The sequence below is a fragment of the Hyalella azteca genome, unplaced genomic scaffold, assembly GCF_000764305.2.
Source record: "Hyalella azteca isolate HAZT.00-mixed unplaced genomic scaffold, Hazt_2.0.2 contig10210, whole genome shotgun sequence".
NCBI lineage: Eukaryota > Metazoa > Arthropoda > Malacostraca > Amphipoda > Hyalellidae > Hyalella > Hyalella azteca.
Genome location: NW_025940256.1, coordinates 200,024 through 215,058, shown reverse-complemented (window position 1 = coordinate 215,058; position 15,035 = coordinate 200,024). Strand labels below are relative to the sequence as shown.

General features: G+C 35.9%; 1 protein-coding gene across 2 annotated transcripts; it reads left to right on the top strand.

The window, feature by feature from the left end:
• Positions 1-3,207: 3,207 nt before the first annotated feature.
• Positions 3,208-12,913, top strand: LOC108678427 (glycine receptor subunit alphaZ1). Of its 2 annotated transcripts, XM_047882326.1 has the most exons (12): positions 3,208-3,486; positions 4,025-4,107; positions 5,396-5,460; positions 5,765-5,860; positions 6,602-6,729; positions 7,743-7,825; positions 8,363-8,497; positions 10,130-10,359; positions 11,760-11,894; positions 12,171-12,221; positions 12,559-12,654; positions 12,755-12,913. In XM_047882326.1, exons 1-12 carry the CDS (start codon positions 3,428-3,430, stop codon positions 12,797-12,799), a joined length of 1,206 nt encoding a protein of 401 aa, XP_047738282.1. In that variant the 5' UTR covers positions 3,208-3,427; the 3' UTR covers positions 12,800-12,913. The 2 variants fall into 2 exon arrangements, with proteins under 2 accessions (XP_047738282.1, XP_047738283.1); XM_047882327.1 differs by having other exon boundaries at positions 5,396-5,406; positions 12,559-12,913.
• Positions 12,914-15,035: the final 2,122 nt, after the last annotated feature.

Genomic DNA, 15,035 nt, shown 5'->3' with positions numbered 1-15,035 from the left:
ATTCAGACCCACATAATCAGGTTCAGACCCACGTATCCACGTTCAGTCCAATATAATCACGTTCAGACCCACATAATCACGTTCAGACCCACGTATCCACGTCCAGACCCACATAATCACGTTCAGACCCACATAATCACGTTCAGACCCACATAATCACGGTCAGACCCACATAATCACGGTCAGACCCACATAATCACGTTCAGACCCACATAATCACGTTCAGACGCACATAATCACGTTCAGACCCACATTTCCACGTTCTGACCCATATATTCACGGTCAGACCCACATAATCACGTTCAGACCCAAATAATCACGGTCAGACCCTAACATTCAATTTGCCTGTAACGACTTGAGCTTAAGCCAGCACGTGCGCCTCTCACGCTGCCATCTCACGCACTGAGCTATAATGAACGTACGAATAATTATATATAGAAACATGCTTAATTACTAGCACATGTGACGAGATTTATTAAGTAAACCGTAGGGTTTATTTGGTTGTCATTATTGAACTTGATTTTTCTCACTGGTTTGAAGGTGCACATAAAAAGTTGCGTCTTTCTTCACCGGTAAAGAGAAACACGGCAATAATTTTATTTATGCAATTAAACTGAAAAACTGACTATACATTTTATTAGCGATTTTTTCTCGTTCATTTAATTTTTTACAAATTTGTTTAACGTTGCGTTTTGCAGGAGTTGGAAGATAGAAAAGATGATTTGCAAAATATTTTTTCGGTAATAAGTTGGTTTCATTGCAGGCTTTGTTTTAGTATTCATTTAAAGATTTGGAAGGTTATAACGAAGTTATTCCGGATGATATTCATAATCGATGAGTAATAAAAATTCATAGTCGACGAGTAATAAAAATTCATAGTCGAAGAGTAATATAAATTCATAATAGAAGAGTAATCCAAATTATTAATTGATGAGTAATACAAATTCATATTCGATGAGTAATACAAATTAATAACACCAGCATCAACGTTTTTATTTTAAATGTGGTACCCAAATATATCAAAATTGCAAGAAAATTATTTCATTGTATATGTGTTTTAATTCATCCGGTATAAATGTTCGTACACTTAATTATTGTTATTCAAAGTCATTGAGCATGTAATGATTCACAATACAGGTGGTAAACTATATATTGCATAAAATATAAGCGGTTTAATATATAATTAAAACGTATTTATTAATATATATCTTTATGATGTTACCATATAATCTGTACATAATAAATGAACGAGTTTTTAACTGTGTTCGTAATAGAAAAATATGTAAAAAAATGTTCAAAGTTTTGACAGTTAAATCGTTCAGCACATGTATAGTTAAAAACTATGTAATTATTTTAATTATTTGTATTATTGGAAATCAATTACCGTCTATATAATGCATAAGATTCGTGTGCGTAGAATTAAAAATAATCAATCACGAAACTATTCAACTCAGTAGGCATTGATCAGCATGAGCATTTACTTTCTAATAAGAATAATTATTTTACTGAACCATTTTTTATTTGAACAAGTTTTTGATTGTACTAGTTTTTAATAATTGTTCAAGTATTTAACTGTACATGTATGCAACTGTACAAATGTTTAACTGTACAAGTATTTAACTGTATAAGTGTTTAACTGTACAAGTATTTAACTGTGCAAGTATATAACTGTACAAGTATTCAACTGTACAAGTATATTACTGTACAATTATTTAACAGTACAAGTGTTTAACTGTACAAGTATTTAACTGTACATGTGTTTAACTGTACAAGTATATAACTGTACAAGTACTTATCTGTGCAAGTATTTAACTGTACAAGTATTTAACGGTACAAGTATTTAACTGTACAAGTATATAACTGTACAAGTACTTATCTGTGCAAGTATTAACTGTACAAGTATTTAACTGTACAAGTATTCAACTGTACAAGTATTTAACTGTACAAGTATTCAACTGTACAAGTATTTAACTGTACAAGTATATAACCGTACAAGTACTTATCTGTGCAAGTATTTAACTGTACAAGTATTTAACTGTACAAGTATTCAACTGTACAAGTATTTAACTGTACAAGTATATAACTGTACAAGTATTCATCTGTGCAAGTATTAACTGTACAAGTATTTAACTGTACAAGTATTCAACTGTACAAGTATTTAACTGTACAAGTATTCAACTGTACAAGTATTTAACTGTACAAGTATATAACTGTACAAGTATTTAACTGTACAAGTATATAACTGTACAAGTACTTATCTGTGCAAGTATTTAACTGTACAAGTATTTAACTGTACAAGTATTCAACTGTACAAGTATTTAACTGTACAAGTATATAACTGTACAAGTATTCAACTGTACAAGTATATTACCGTACAATTATTTAACAGTACAAGTGTTTAACTGTACAAGTATTTAACTGTACATGTGTTTAATTGTACAAGTACATCACTTAACTGCACATCATTTGACTGTACATCATTTGACTGTACATCATTTGACTGTATATCATTTAAATGCACATCATTTAACTGTACATCATTTAACTGTAATTCATTTAACTGTATATCAATTAACTGCACATCATTTAACTGTACATCACTTAACTGTACATCATTTAACAGCACATCATTTAACTGCACATCATTTAACTGCACATCATTTAACTGCACATCATTTAACTGTACATCATTTAACTGTACATCATTTAACTGTACATCATTTAACTGCACATCATTTAACTGCACATCGTTTAACCAGGTATTCACCGAGCAAACAAGCGCTTAGAAGCTATTAAGGGCTGTGCGCCGTGGCGCTGCTAACACTGCTGTGGCTGTGTGCCAGTCTTAGTGTGTCGGAGTCATTCCGTGCTGTGACACAATGCCATGTGTCAGAGTCACTTTGTGTCGTGTCACAACACCATGTGTTAGTCATTTGTGTCGTGACACAAGGCAATGTGTTAGTCATTTTGTGTCGTGACACAATACCGTGTGTCAGAATCATTTTTGCGTTGAGACACAACGCAATGTGTTAGTCATTTGTGTCGTGATACGATGCCATGTGTCAGAGTCAATTTGGGCATTGACGCAATGCATTGTGGTTGAGTTAATTTGTGTGCTGACACCACGCATTGTGTCAAAGGTATTTTGTGTCGCTACACAATGCCACGTGTCAGCTCCTTCACAAGTGCCACCAAGATCGAGTTAATTTGTGTCATGATGCAATGAAATGTTTTTTTTTCTCCCTGCCATCACTTTGTGTCAGTTGTGTCTCTAATCACTTGCTATACACCACACAGCAACACAAAGTCAACACAACACAAATATTTACTTCTGTGACGCATATGACACAACGTTGTGTTTGAAATTAAATTCGCAGTAATTTAAAAATATAATTTTTCACGAATATTACTTTGCATAGTTTATGAGATGATGCGATTATCGCTGCTGCTGCTGCTGCTGCTGAGCCAGCTAAGTTCACAGACTAAGTGCGTTTAAATTAGAATTTAAAATTTTAGACAATAGAGCAGTTGCATTTGGCATATAATTCAAACTCGTGTATTTCATTTCAATTACTTGAAATCTAAAGTTATGCATAAAATATTCCACTATATTGTCATAACTTCAAGGTGATTTAATTTAAACTGACACTTTCTGAAAGCGCGTTTCTATACAAAAATCAGATACACTCATATTTTTCAGAGATTTTTCCAGTAAACTTGAATTTTATGATAATTACTTTGCGGGTGATATTTTTAATGTTATTTTTAAAAAAATTATGTTTGAAAATTCAAAGATAATTTCCAGATAGATTGTTAGCTTGTTAATTATTGATTAGAAAACTGTAGCAATTTTGTCGTTTCTCGTGATGTCTGCCAACACTGTTAGCCATTTTTTGTGTATGTATATTGAATTATCGAATTATTTCTGGATCCATGCATGCATGATTCCGTATTATTTTGTGATTTGAATGTATTTAAGATGCAGTTTAAAATGATAAAGATAATTTTTATTTTTATTATTCAGCCCTGCAGGGTCACAACGTGAACGCGTACTCAGGCTACTCGACGACTACGACGTGAACGTGTGGCCTGACCAGCACCGTAACAGTAAGATCAATAGCGACTTTTATTTAAAGCTTCAGTAATACCTCTAAAACATCTCTTACAAAAATGCCTCAAAAACGCCTCAAAACATCTCTTTTATTAATGCCAAATAAAAACGAATCAAAACACCTCTTTATTAATGCCTCAGAAACGCCTCAAAAGACCTCTTTAATTAATGCCTCATAATCGTCTCTGTATTTATGCTTCAAAAACATCTATGTATTTATGCTTCAAAAACGTCTCTCATATCAATGCTTCAAAAACGTCTCTGTATTTATGCTTCAAAAACGTCTCTGTATTTATGCTTCAAAAACGCCTCTCATATCAATGCTTCAAAAACGCCTCTCATATCAATGCTTCAAAAACGTTTCTGGATTTATGCTTCAAAAATACCTTTCATATCAATGCTTCAAAAACGTGTCTGTATTTATGCTTTAAAAACGCTTCTCATATCAATGCTTCAAAAACGTCTCGTATTTATGCTTCAAAAACACCTCTCATATCAATGCTTCAAAAATGTCTCTATTTATACTTCAAAAACACCTTTCACATCAATGCTTCAAAAACGTCTCTGTATTTATACTTAAAAAACGCCTCTCATATCAATATCAATGCTTCAAAAACGTCTCTGTATTTATGCTTCAAAAACACCTCTCACATCAATGCTTCAAAAAAGTCGCTGTATTTATACTACAAAAATGCCTCTCATATCAATGCTTCAAAAACGTCTCTGTATTTATGCTTCAAAAATGCCTCTCATATCAATGCTTCAAAAACGTCTTTGTATTTATGCTAAAAAACGCCACTTATATCAATGCTTCATAAACGTCTTTGTATTTATGCTTCAAAAACGCCACTTATATATATGCCTCAATCACCCTTAATATTTAAGCCTCGATGCCGGTAACGCTTCTATATATAGAACGCCTCTTATTTTACCGCCTCAAAAACACCTCATAAACGCATCTTTTAATACTTTTTCAAAAACGCCTCTCATTTTAGTTCTTCAATAACGCCCCGCATATAATGTCTCGATAACGCCTTTCTTGGTAACGTCTAAATAGCGTCTCGTCTATGTACGTTAAAATGTTTTTTTTTAACTTCAGTAATCAACGCTGAAGCCTCTATTAATGTTGGTATTAAGATCTTCCATAGCAATACGTATTAATTTATTGCAATAATTCTTATATTAATTTATGACATTAATTCAAGCCTTAATTTATTGCATTAATTCAAGTATGAATTTTAGACAATAATTCAAATATGAACAATGGTTTTCGTTGCTTTTCAGGTGCAACTGACGTGAGCGTACAGATGTTCTTCAATTCGTTCGGATCCCTGAACGCAGGCAACATGGTTATTGATATTTTAGCAGGAAAATAACACTGATTAGTTATTAAGAGTTTTTCAATTTTCACTGATAAAAATTCTGTGTAGTGTCCAATGACATATATTTTCGGTTATTTGATAAGTAAGAGTTAATACACATTGAATATCTGGGACCGAGATCTATAAGAAGAAGTAGAAAGTATACAAGGGTTAGGGCATCTGTTGTAAAATATTCATTATTCTTCCAACATTCATTATTCATCCAATATTCACTATTCATCCAACATTCATTATTCATCCAACATTCGTCATTCATCCAACTGTTCAACAGGACTTTACGCTAGACCTTTTCTTGCGCCAACGCTGGAATGATCATCGCTTGGCCTACGAGGGTGGTCTACCCAGCTACACTATCGTAGACCCTCAGGTGAGTGTGACGTGACCTAGGTGGGGAAGTGTTGAATATTAGGTGGGGAAGTGTTGAATATTAGGCGGGGAAGTGTTGAATATTAGGTGGGGAAATGTTGAATATTAGGTGGGGAAGTGTTGAATATTAGGTGGGGAAGTGTTGAATATTAGGTGGGGAAGTGTTGAATATTAGGTGGGGAAGTGTAGTCTTCAGTTAGGCGAGTCTGGAGCTCAGGTAGAAAAATGTAAACCGATGGCTAGAAAGTTTAGACCGATTGTTGAATAGAGTAACCCAATAGCTTCAAAGTAAGAAACAGTTTTTAAAAAGACTAAACGAATGGTTGGAACGAGTGGTCCGATGGTTGGAAACGTGGACCGACAGTTGAAAAGTGTAGATCGATGTTAGGAAAGTGTAGACTGATGGTCGGAAGGTGTATATGAATAATGGTTGGAAAGTGTATACGGATGGTTGGAAACTATACTGATTACTGGAAAGTGTAGATCGATGTTGTGGTGGCAGCCTTCAATGAAAGGTTTTGCCAGAAAATAAACTGTTATTCCAGAATAACGCGCGCTTTCATTTAAGTTTATTTTAGTTTGAGTTTTATTTTCTTAAGTTTGATTTTTTTTGTTTTGCTCAAGTTATATGCGAATTTGAGAAGAGAATGTGTCAGGCATTTATTAACCTATTTATCAACTGAAATTTATTAATTTATTAAGAAAAGATAATTAAATATCTTGCCTCGCATTTATTTAACAGCTGCGCGAAAAGATTTGGAAACCCGACACGTTCTTCGAGAACGTTAAAGTTGCGTCACTGCACACCGTCACCGTGCCCAACGTTCTGCTACGGGTCAGCCAGAACGGCGACGTTCTTTACAGCATGCGGTGAGACTGTAACTCATTCACCGCATTGACTGGTCATTCAGCCACCGTGAGACTGTCACTCATTCACTGCATTGACTGGTCATTCAGCCACCGTGAGACTGGAACTCATTCACGGCATTGACTGGTCGTTCAGCCACCGTGAGACTGGAACTCATTCACTGCATTGACTGGTCATTCAGCCACCGTGAGACTGAACTCATTCACGGCATTGACTGGTCGTTCAGCCACCGTGAGACTGGAACTCACAGCATTGACTGGTCATTCAGCCACCGTGAGACTGGAACTCATTCACTGCATTGACTGGTCATTCAGCCACCGTGAGACTGTCACTCATTCACTGCATTGACTGGTCATTCAGCCACCGTGAGACTGGAACTCATTCACCGCATTGACTGGTCATTCAGCCACCGTGAGACTGGAACTCATGGAACGAGCTATTTGACTCATTCATTTTTCTGGGTAGAAATTAATTAGTCCATATACCATATAGAGGTAATGTCGCTTGAATATCAGTGTATCATGACAGTGTCTTGTCTGTAAATTAGAAGTGACTGAAGAAACTTCGGACAAAACATCAGATTTTTTAGATCGCCTATTTTTTGTGAATCTTCATCATTTATATCGTTTCAGTGAGAAGTTTCAACTCTACTGTCTATACAATTTCAACTGTATACTGTCTATACAGTTTCAACTGTATACTGTATATAGCTTCAACTGTATACTGTCTATATAGTTTCAACTGTATACTGTCTATGCATTTTCAACTGTATACTGTCTATACAGTTTCAACTGTATACTGTCCCTACAGTTTCAACGGTATATTGTCTATTAATTTTCAACTATATACTGTCTATAAATTTTCAACTGAATACTGTCTATAAGTTTTAAGCTGTATACTGTCTATACAGTTTCAACTGCATACTGTCTATACAGCTTCAACTGTATACTGTCTATACAGTATCGTTGTACGTTTTCGTTGCGTTGCCGTCTGAATTTCTTTACATTTTCTCCAGGTTGACGTTGCGACTCTCCTGCTCCCTGGAGCTCGAACTCTACCCGTTCGATGCTCAGACTTGCTACCTGCATCTGTCTTCCTGTGAGTCTAGCAGACCATTTACCAGATGGTCTGTCTTCCTGTGAGTCTAGCAGACCATTTACCAGATGGTCTGTCTTCCTGTGAGTCTAGCAGACCATTTACCAGATGGTCTGTCTTCCAGGTAGTCTAGCAGACCATTTACCAGATGGTCTGTCTTCCTGTGAGTCTAGCAGACCATTTACCAGATGGTCTGTCTTCCAGGTAGTCTAGCAGACGTTTACCAGATGGTCTGTTATATTGTGAGTGTAGCAGACCATTTACCATATGGTCTGTTATATTGTGAGTGTAGCAGATCATTTACCAGATGGTCTTTTATCCTGTGAGTGTAGCAGACCATTTACCATATGGTCTGTTATATTGTGAGTCTAGCAGACCATTTATACTGTCTGCTCTGTCATCATGTAATTTCATCAGACACTATTATTCGGTGGTATGTCTTCCTGTAGCAAATTTTACTGAAAGATAATATTTCTCATTATATTATAAAATTGTGTAGTAATTAATGAATATTTAATAGTAATTTAAGTTATTACCCAGATGCCAACCCTGGGAACGTGATAGCGTACAGCTGGAGTGCGGAAGATGCCCTCGAGATCGACGACGAGATCGAAATTAGCGAATTTGATCTCATGGCGTACGGCACTGAAAACCGTACAGTCGTTACGGTCACGGGTGAGGTGCACAGGGTTATTTAAACACGTTGACTCGGAGTGTTTAAACACGTTGACTAGAAGTGTTCAATAACGTTGACTCGAAGTATTTAGCTACATGCAAAAACGAAAAAGTTATTCAAATTTATGTAGTTTTTATGAATATCTTTGCAACTATCGAAGATTTATGCACCAAAATTTTACCNTGTTAAACACGTTGACTCGAAGTGTTTAAACACGTTGACTCGAAGTGTTTAACACGTTGACTCGAAGTGTTTAACACGTTGACTCGAAGTGTTTAGCACGTTGACTCGAAGTGTTTAAAAACGTTGACTCGAAGTGTTTAAACACGTTGACTCCGAACAATATGCGTACCACGAAATGTATTTCTCCAGTAAGTAGTGGTACATAATTCAGAGTTGCCAGATGGCCTAAAAAATGTAACTCAATACTAACTGCAGTGAGTGACAGAGAGCGCATTTTCTCGTCGACGAAAACGTGAAGTCACGGACGGACGGACGGAAGGACATGACGAGCACATTAGGGCATTTTTTCCATAAATGAGAAACTGCGCTAAAACAGCCAAGTCCGCGAAGAAAAACGGCAAAACGGCCTAAGAATCAATGCATACAAGTATATATGTAGGTTCCGGTATAAAAATGCAATTTTTTGTAGAGTTTTTCAAATTTATTTAGACAGTACCCCTATCATAAATTTTAGCCGGGCGACGCCATTGAGAAAATTAAATCGTTGAATTTACCCTGAAAAAAAAATTACCGTCTGGCAACCCTGTTTTAAAATAGAATAAATTAAATTATAGTATAAGATGAAGCAATCGGAGTCAGCGTGTTTAACAACTTTAATTTGTGATAATTTTTTAAAGATTTGTACCAATAGACGCCAATGTCTTGACAATAGTGAAGACATTTGCACCATTATTGATTAATCTAATTTAAAAAAATATAAATTAATAACAATAATTTTACATCCGGTCCGAATTTACGGTTGTTACCCATGAGGAAGCGATCCGACTCATACATAAAAATATGAATTTCAATGAAGCCTAAATGAAATAATTTGAATCCCAACTTAGTGTGCGTGCAGTCTTACAGTCAGCCCGAAGTTTTGAACAATAATTATAGTGCGAATTGGTAATGTTGAAGTGTTGTAAATTGTATAGTTCTGAATATTTGTGGCTAAACCAAACTTGAAACCAAATTGAAAATACAATCACATGGCATTACGTTCTGACGCTCAGAAGAGATTATAAAATCAATTTTGCTGATAATAATCTGAACATAAATTTTTGGGCGTATTTTAGAAGATGCCTGCGAACAATATTCACTATTGAGCCTTACGATAAATTGTTTCCTGAACGCATTTGTAAAAATTTCCGTCCATTTGTACAAATTGTCGTCGACTCATCTTGAAAATTTATTAAAAATTTTCGATTATTACTTTGAAAAGATCATATTTTGAAGAGATATCATAAATTGTAATAGCAGTGATTACAATTAACGATATCTCTTCAAAAAAGAATACTTGCAAAAAAAAAAAAAGATTACATGCAACCAGTAATTTTTTTAATTTCATGAGTCATGTTACCTAAAATACTTGAATTTTGAACGAATTAATGAAATATTGTAAATTTCAGGAATCTACAGCGGCCTTACGGCGCATTTCGCGCTCCGGCGGCAGAACGGATACCACATCCTACAGACCTACATCCCTACCATCCTCATCGTGTTCATATCCTGGGTATCCTTCTGGCTTGACCCTAACGCTGCCCCTGGTAGGATAACCCTTGGGGTCACAACCCTGCTGACCCTAACAACCCTGGCGGCAGGGGTTAGGCAGGCCCTGCCTCCCGTCTCCTACGTCAAGGTAAGGTTATACAAATGCAATATCTCACTAAATTCGATAAAATTCATAGTTGACACACTCCATGCAGGTAGAGTTAAATAACTGTATGTTAAAGTTTCGAGTACTGTTAGTTGCACACCAGGATTAATGATATTGCACACCAGGATTAAATGCTGAAATAATCGAAACTGAAAAACTGAGACTCGACTTATACTGTACATGTGATAAATTGTGACAATGGTCGTTGAGGCGGCGAGTATGAATGCATTCATTAAAGTGGTTTAAGTGATCATGATCAGGTGGTATTCCACTACATATGATCATTAAGTGGTATAATTGCGTAGGTTCTTGAGGTACCTGAGGTACTTTCCACACGCAAAAACATAACTCCAACGTTTCAACACGTGCCGACTAGGACTCGATTAGCATTTAGATGCTAACCGAGTCCTAGTCGGCAGAAATTATAACCTAAAGCTACATATCCGCTTTAGGTTATAATTTCTGGCCCAAATCAGACAGCTTAAGGAGACCACTGGTCTGCAACAATAAATTTTAGACCTTGTAATTTTGACGGAACTTGATGAAACTTGGTGTAATTTTTTTGTAACTTGATGAATTTTTTCGAATTTAGTCATTTCTTTGGATGTATTATAATGGGCATATTCTCAGCGGTTCAATCAGCGTCTGTGCATGGTTATTATTTTTACTATTCAAGTTCAAAAAAAACCTGTAGCTAATCCTCCTCAGCCCTTAGCTACGAGTATTACAGGCTTGCTTTCTGAATAATTCATTGATCTCTATTTAATAAAAATGAATAGACTTATGCCTAGTAACAAACTTGTCAAACATCTGTATACCCTCAGGCACATATCAATACAACACATGTTTTTTCGTAAACTATACAGCTCCAGAATCGATGCATGGATTCAGACTTTCCAAAATCCATCCTATGGATTCTTAAATAATACTGTGGCTTTTTGCAAAACTCAAACTCAGCCGTGCTGGAAAGTGTAGAAAAATCCCTACTAAATTTGTTTGAGAAACCGTACCTAATTTTTAGCGCATTTTCTCATTTATGGAAAAAAAGGCACTACTGTGCTCGTCAAGTCCGCCTGTCTGTCTGTCCGTGACTTCACGTTTTCGTTGACGAGAAAATACGCTCTCTAGCTGTCACTCACTGCAGTGAGTACTGAGTTATATTTTTTTGGAAGCCGTTCCCAAACTTGTTTAAGACGAACTGCTTAAAATTTTTTAAACAGCTACACTCAATTTATTTCCGTGCTTGAACCTGTTCAAACAGCAATATTCAATTTTGATTGAAAAACCGAAAAACAGATACTTTTTCACGCCAAGTAAATAAGCCCTAATTGTTCATAAAAACATACGTAGATTTAAAAATCAACATCCATGTTCGTGTACAGGCTATCGACGTGTGGATCGGTGTATGCATGATCATGGTGTTCAGCGCCCTGCTGGAGTTCACGGTAGCTAACTGGCTGGCAAACAAATTAATGATCGACTCGAGACTTCCTGAACTAATTCATCTGCCAAGATGGGTGAGTGTAGAACTAATTTTGATGATAAAGCTGTGAGACGGAACTCATCTGATTTAATGAAAAAATGATTTTGGGAACAACATTCATGCATCTACTTCCTCTCAGTGTTAGCTTAATTTCCCCTCAGTGTTAGCTTACTGATAATACGTGCAAATCTTGCAGCACTTCTACAAAAATCAGTTAAATGCAAAGGCTGAAATTTCAATGAACAATCAATGATTTAATCTTCATTTATCAGTATATTTATAACAACTTATTTATCCTCCTCGTCACCAGCTCGCGGGCTATACTGGAGGAGCACCCAAGCCGCTCCCCGGTCAGCCTAAGGTAATACTTACAAATTTTTGAACAAGAACAGAGAAGTAAATGGAAGATATTTAGAAATCCTTTCAAAATTTAATATACGGTGTTATGTTTATAATATTAATTCAATTCCGGAGTGAATTAAAATCGTTGCCTACAGAGGTAATTACTCTTAATCTAGAGATTTAAGTTGCGCTTGTATCTTTCATACAAACTGAACACTTAGTTAACTGGTGCAGACTTTCAAATTGTTTTAATTGTGATACTCAAGTAAGCTATTGCTGTATCATTCAGAGATAGAAAAAGTAATTTGATGATATATAAGCAATATTTTTGAAATTTCAGAAGTATTTCTTCCCAGATGGAAGGCTACGGGCAGACCTACATCTACTACGCCCGAGCGCTGGACCGCTTGTCGCGCGTCGTGTTCCCCGTGAACTTTTTGGTGTTCAACCTCATCTACTGGCCCTACTACATCATCCTACAGCGCGCCATAGCTTGACCGACATCTACTAGCCCTACTACATCATCCTACAGCGCGCCATAGCTTGACCAACATCTACTGGCCCTACTACATCATCCTGCAGCGCGCCATAGCTTGAACGACATCTACTGGCCCTACTACATCATCCTGCAGCGCGCCATAGCTTGACCGACATCTACTGGCCCTACTACATCATCCTTCAGCGCGCCATAGCTTGACCGACATCTACTGGCCCAACTACATCACCCTGCAGAGCACCAACATATTGTGGCTTACTTCAAAAAATTTATCTGTCAATAAATTTAACGCAATGAATTTGGTTGAACTTATTTTCTCAAAAAAGTCTACGGGCGATAGCTGAGGCTCTTCGAATGAAGGGTACGTGTCTCCTAATATCTACTTCCTATAAATTAGGTTCAAGACGTGTCAAATGATAAATTTGATTACTTAATGAATAATTTTCAAAAGCTGGGCAACAGTTATGATCGAGTTGCGTCTATGTTGCCCAATGTTTGAATTTAAGTGATTTCAAATCTCGAAATTTCATGTGTTGCAAAGTCACCAATAATGAAGAATTTATATTCAAAACGTCTTTTATCTAAATAATGTGGGAAATTTCCCACAGTTACTTAGTTTGTTAATTTCTTTTACTTTGTTTTATTAGAATAAGATTATTGTTGCGTTCAATCTAGGGTAAGTTTATTGTTAGGGAGTTTACTTCAGGGCCGGGGTTCCGATGTCAGGGGTCCGCGGCATTAAGACCTTTTTTGTGAACCTACAAACTACCTGTCGTCAGCCGCCGCTACATCATCAGCAATTTTCAACCCTAAGTCTAATCATCTTCCTAGAACTGTGATTTGTCTATTCCTTGGTTTGCGTGCCCGATTTTCTTTCATTTTGTTAAGTTCGCTTAAGTCTATGCTTAATTTTCGTGTGAGATGCTTCAGACTTCAATAATCTTATTTATTCAAATTTAATTGTTACCTTGAGTTGACGAGGCTCTAACTAAAGCTCTGTCGTGGAGTTTATGCCAAGTCGCTTTAACTTTAATCTTACTTCAAACCATCCAATCTTCAACTTTACTAACTGTCTTTCCGTCTGAAGCATCCTCCTTCTACTGATTTCTTCTTTTTTTCTTAAATTCAACTCTTCCCTAAGAGTGCGTTAGCACACTGAGCGGCAATATTATCTCAGGTGATTACATTTTATTTGCCACCAACTAATTTGAATTCACTGCTTTCCGCTCTTGCTAATGTTACGCATTTATTTTTACTATAATGAAAATTTACGAAAAATACATTCTTGACAGTATGAACTACAAGCTGGTGTGTAGCTGGTGGTGACTCGGCCGCTTCCATGTCAACTTTTGCAGCAGTTCGTCTCTAAACGCGGTTCCAGCCCTCGTATCAAATTGATTTACCAAATTGATGAAGAGAATCCGTTCCTCGGCTGCGAGAATGCAGGCCCTCAAGAACTCTATTCAAGTCAATTCTCTTGCCAATAAAAGTTTCTAACATCACTGCCTATAATTTAATAACGATTGTATGAAAATAGTCATAATAAATTTATTTTGGAAAACTGTTTTTGACCTTCCAACGCTGGCCGAGGATATTGTTGTACTCGCTCAAAAATATTAGCAGGACAATAGCTAATAAGTTCCATTCTATTATCTTCAATGATAGAGAAACAACTTTTACCAAATCATACCAATATATACATAAATTATTTGACACAAAAGGCGCCTTAGAAGGCGTGAGTATGTATACCTAATGTAAGAATATAATCTAGTTAGTCAATAAGTTAAAAAATTGGGTTCGGTAATTGTTAATTATTTTTGCGTCCTGAAATTTCTAGAGCAAAATAATAAAAAAATAACTATTTGGGCAATGTACGAGAGGAACCCCAAAAAAAGAAACCAGTTTGATTTTTGAAATATGTATTTATTTACCCAAAATATTCTCTTAGAATTCGATAGAGAGAATTTGATTTGGTCCCAAATTTTCTCAACATTTTCTTCAGTGCGGTAAGAAGAAGGACGACCTGAGCGTCAGTTCACATTTCTCCTTGTAGGCTGCCTGTAGCATTTCCTTTTCAGTTTTTCATAAATAAAACAAACGTGAAATTGCTGAATAAAAAAATATTTATATATATATATATAAACGACCTTCGGATGGTGATTGTAAATACGACAATGCTGTGTTGAATATTTTCCATTTTAAAAAGTTCGTTTCACGGACACATGACTCTGCAAAGCCTCAATATTGAGGCCTATATATAATATAGGCCTATAGATATAATATAGGTATACGGCCTATATTATATATTTTATATTTAATATACATATATTTTGGTTT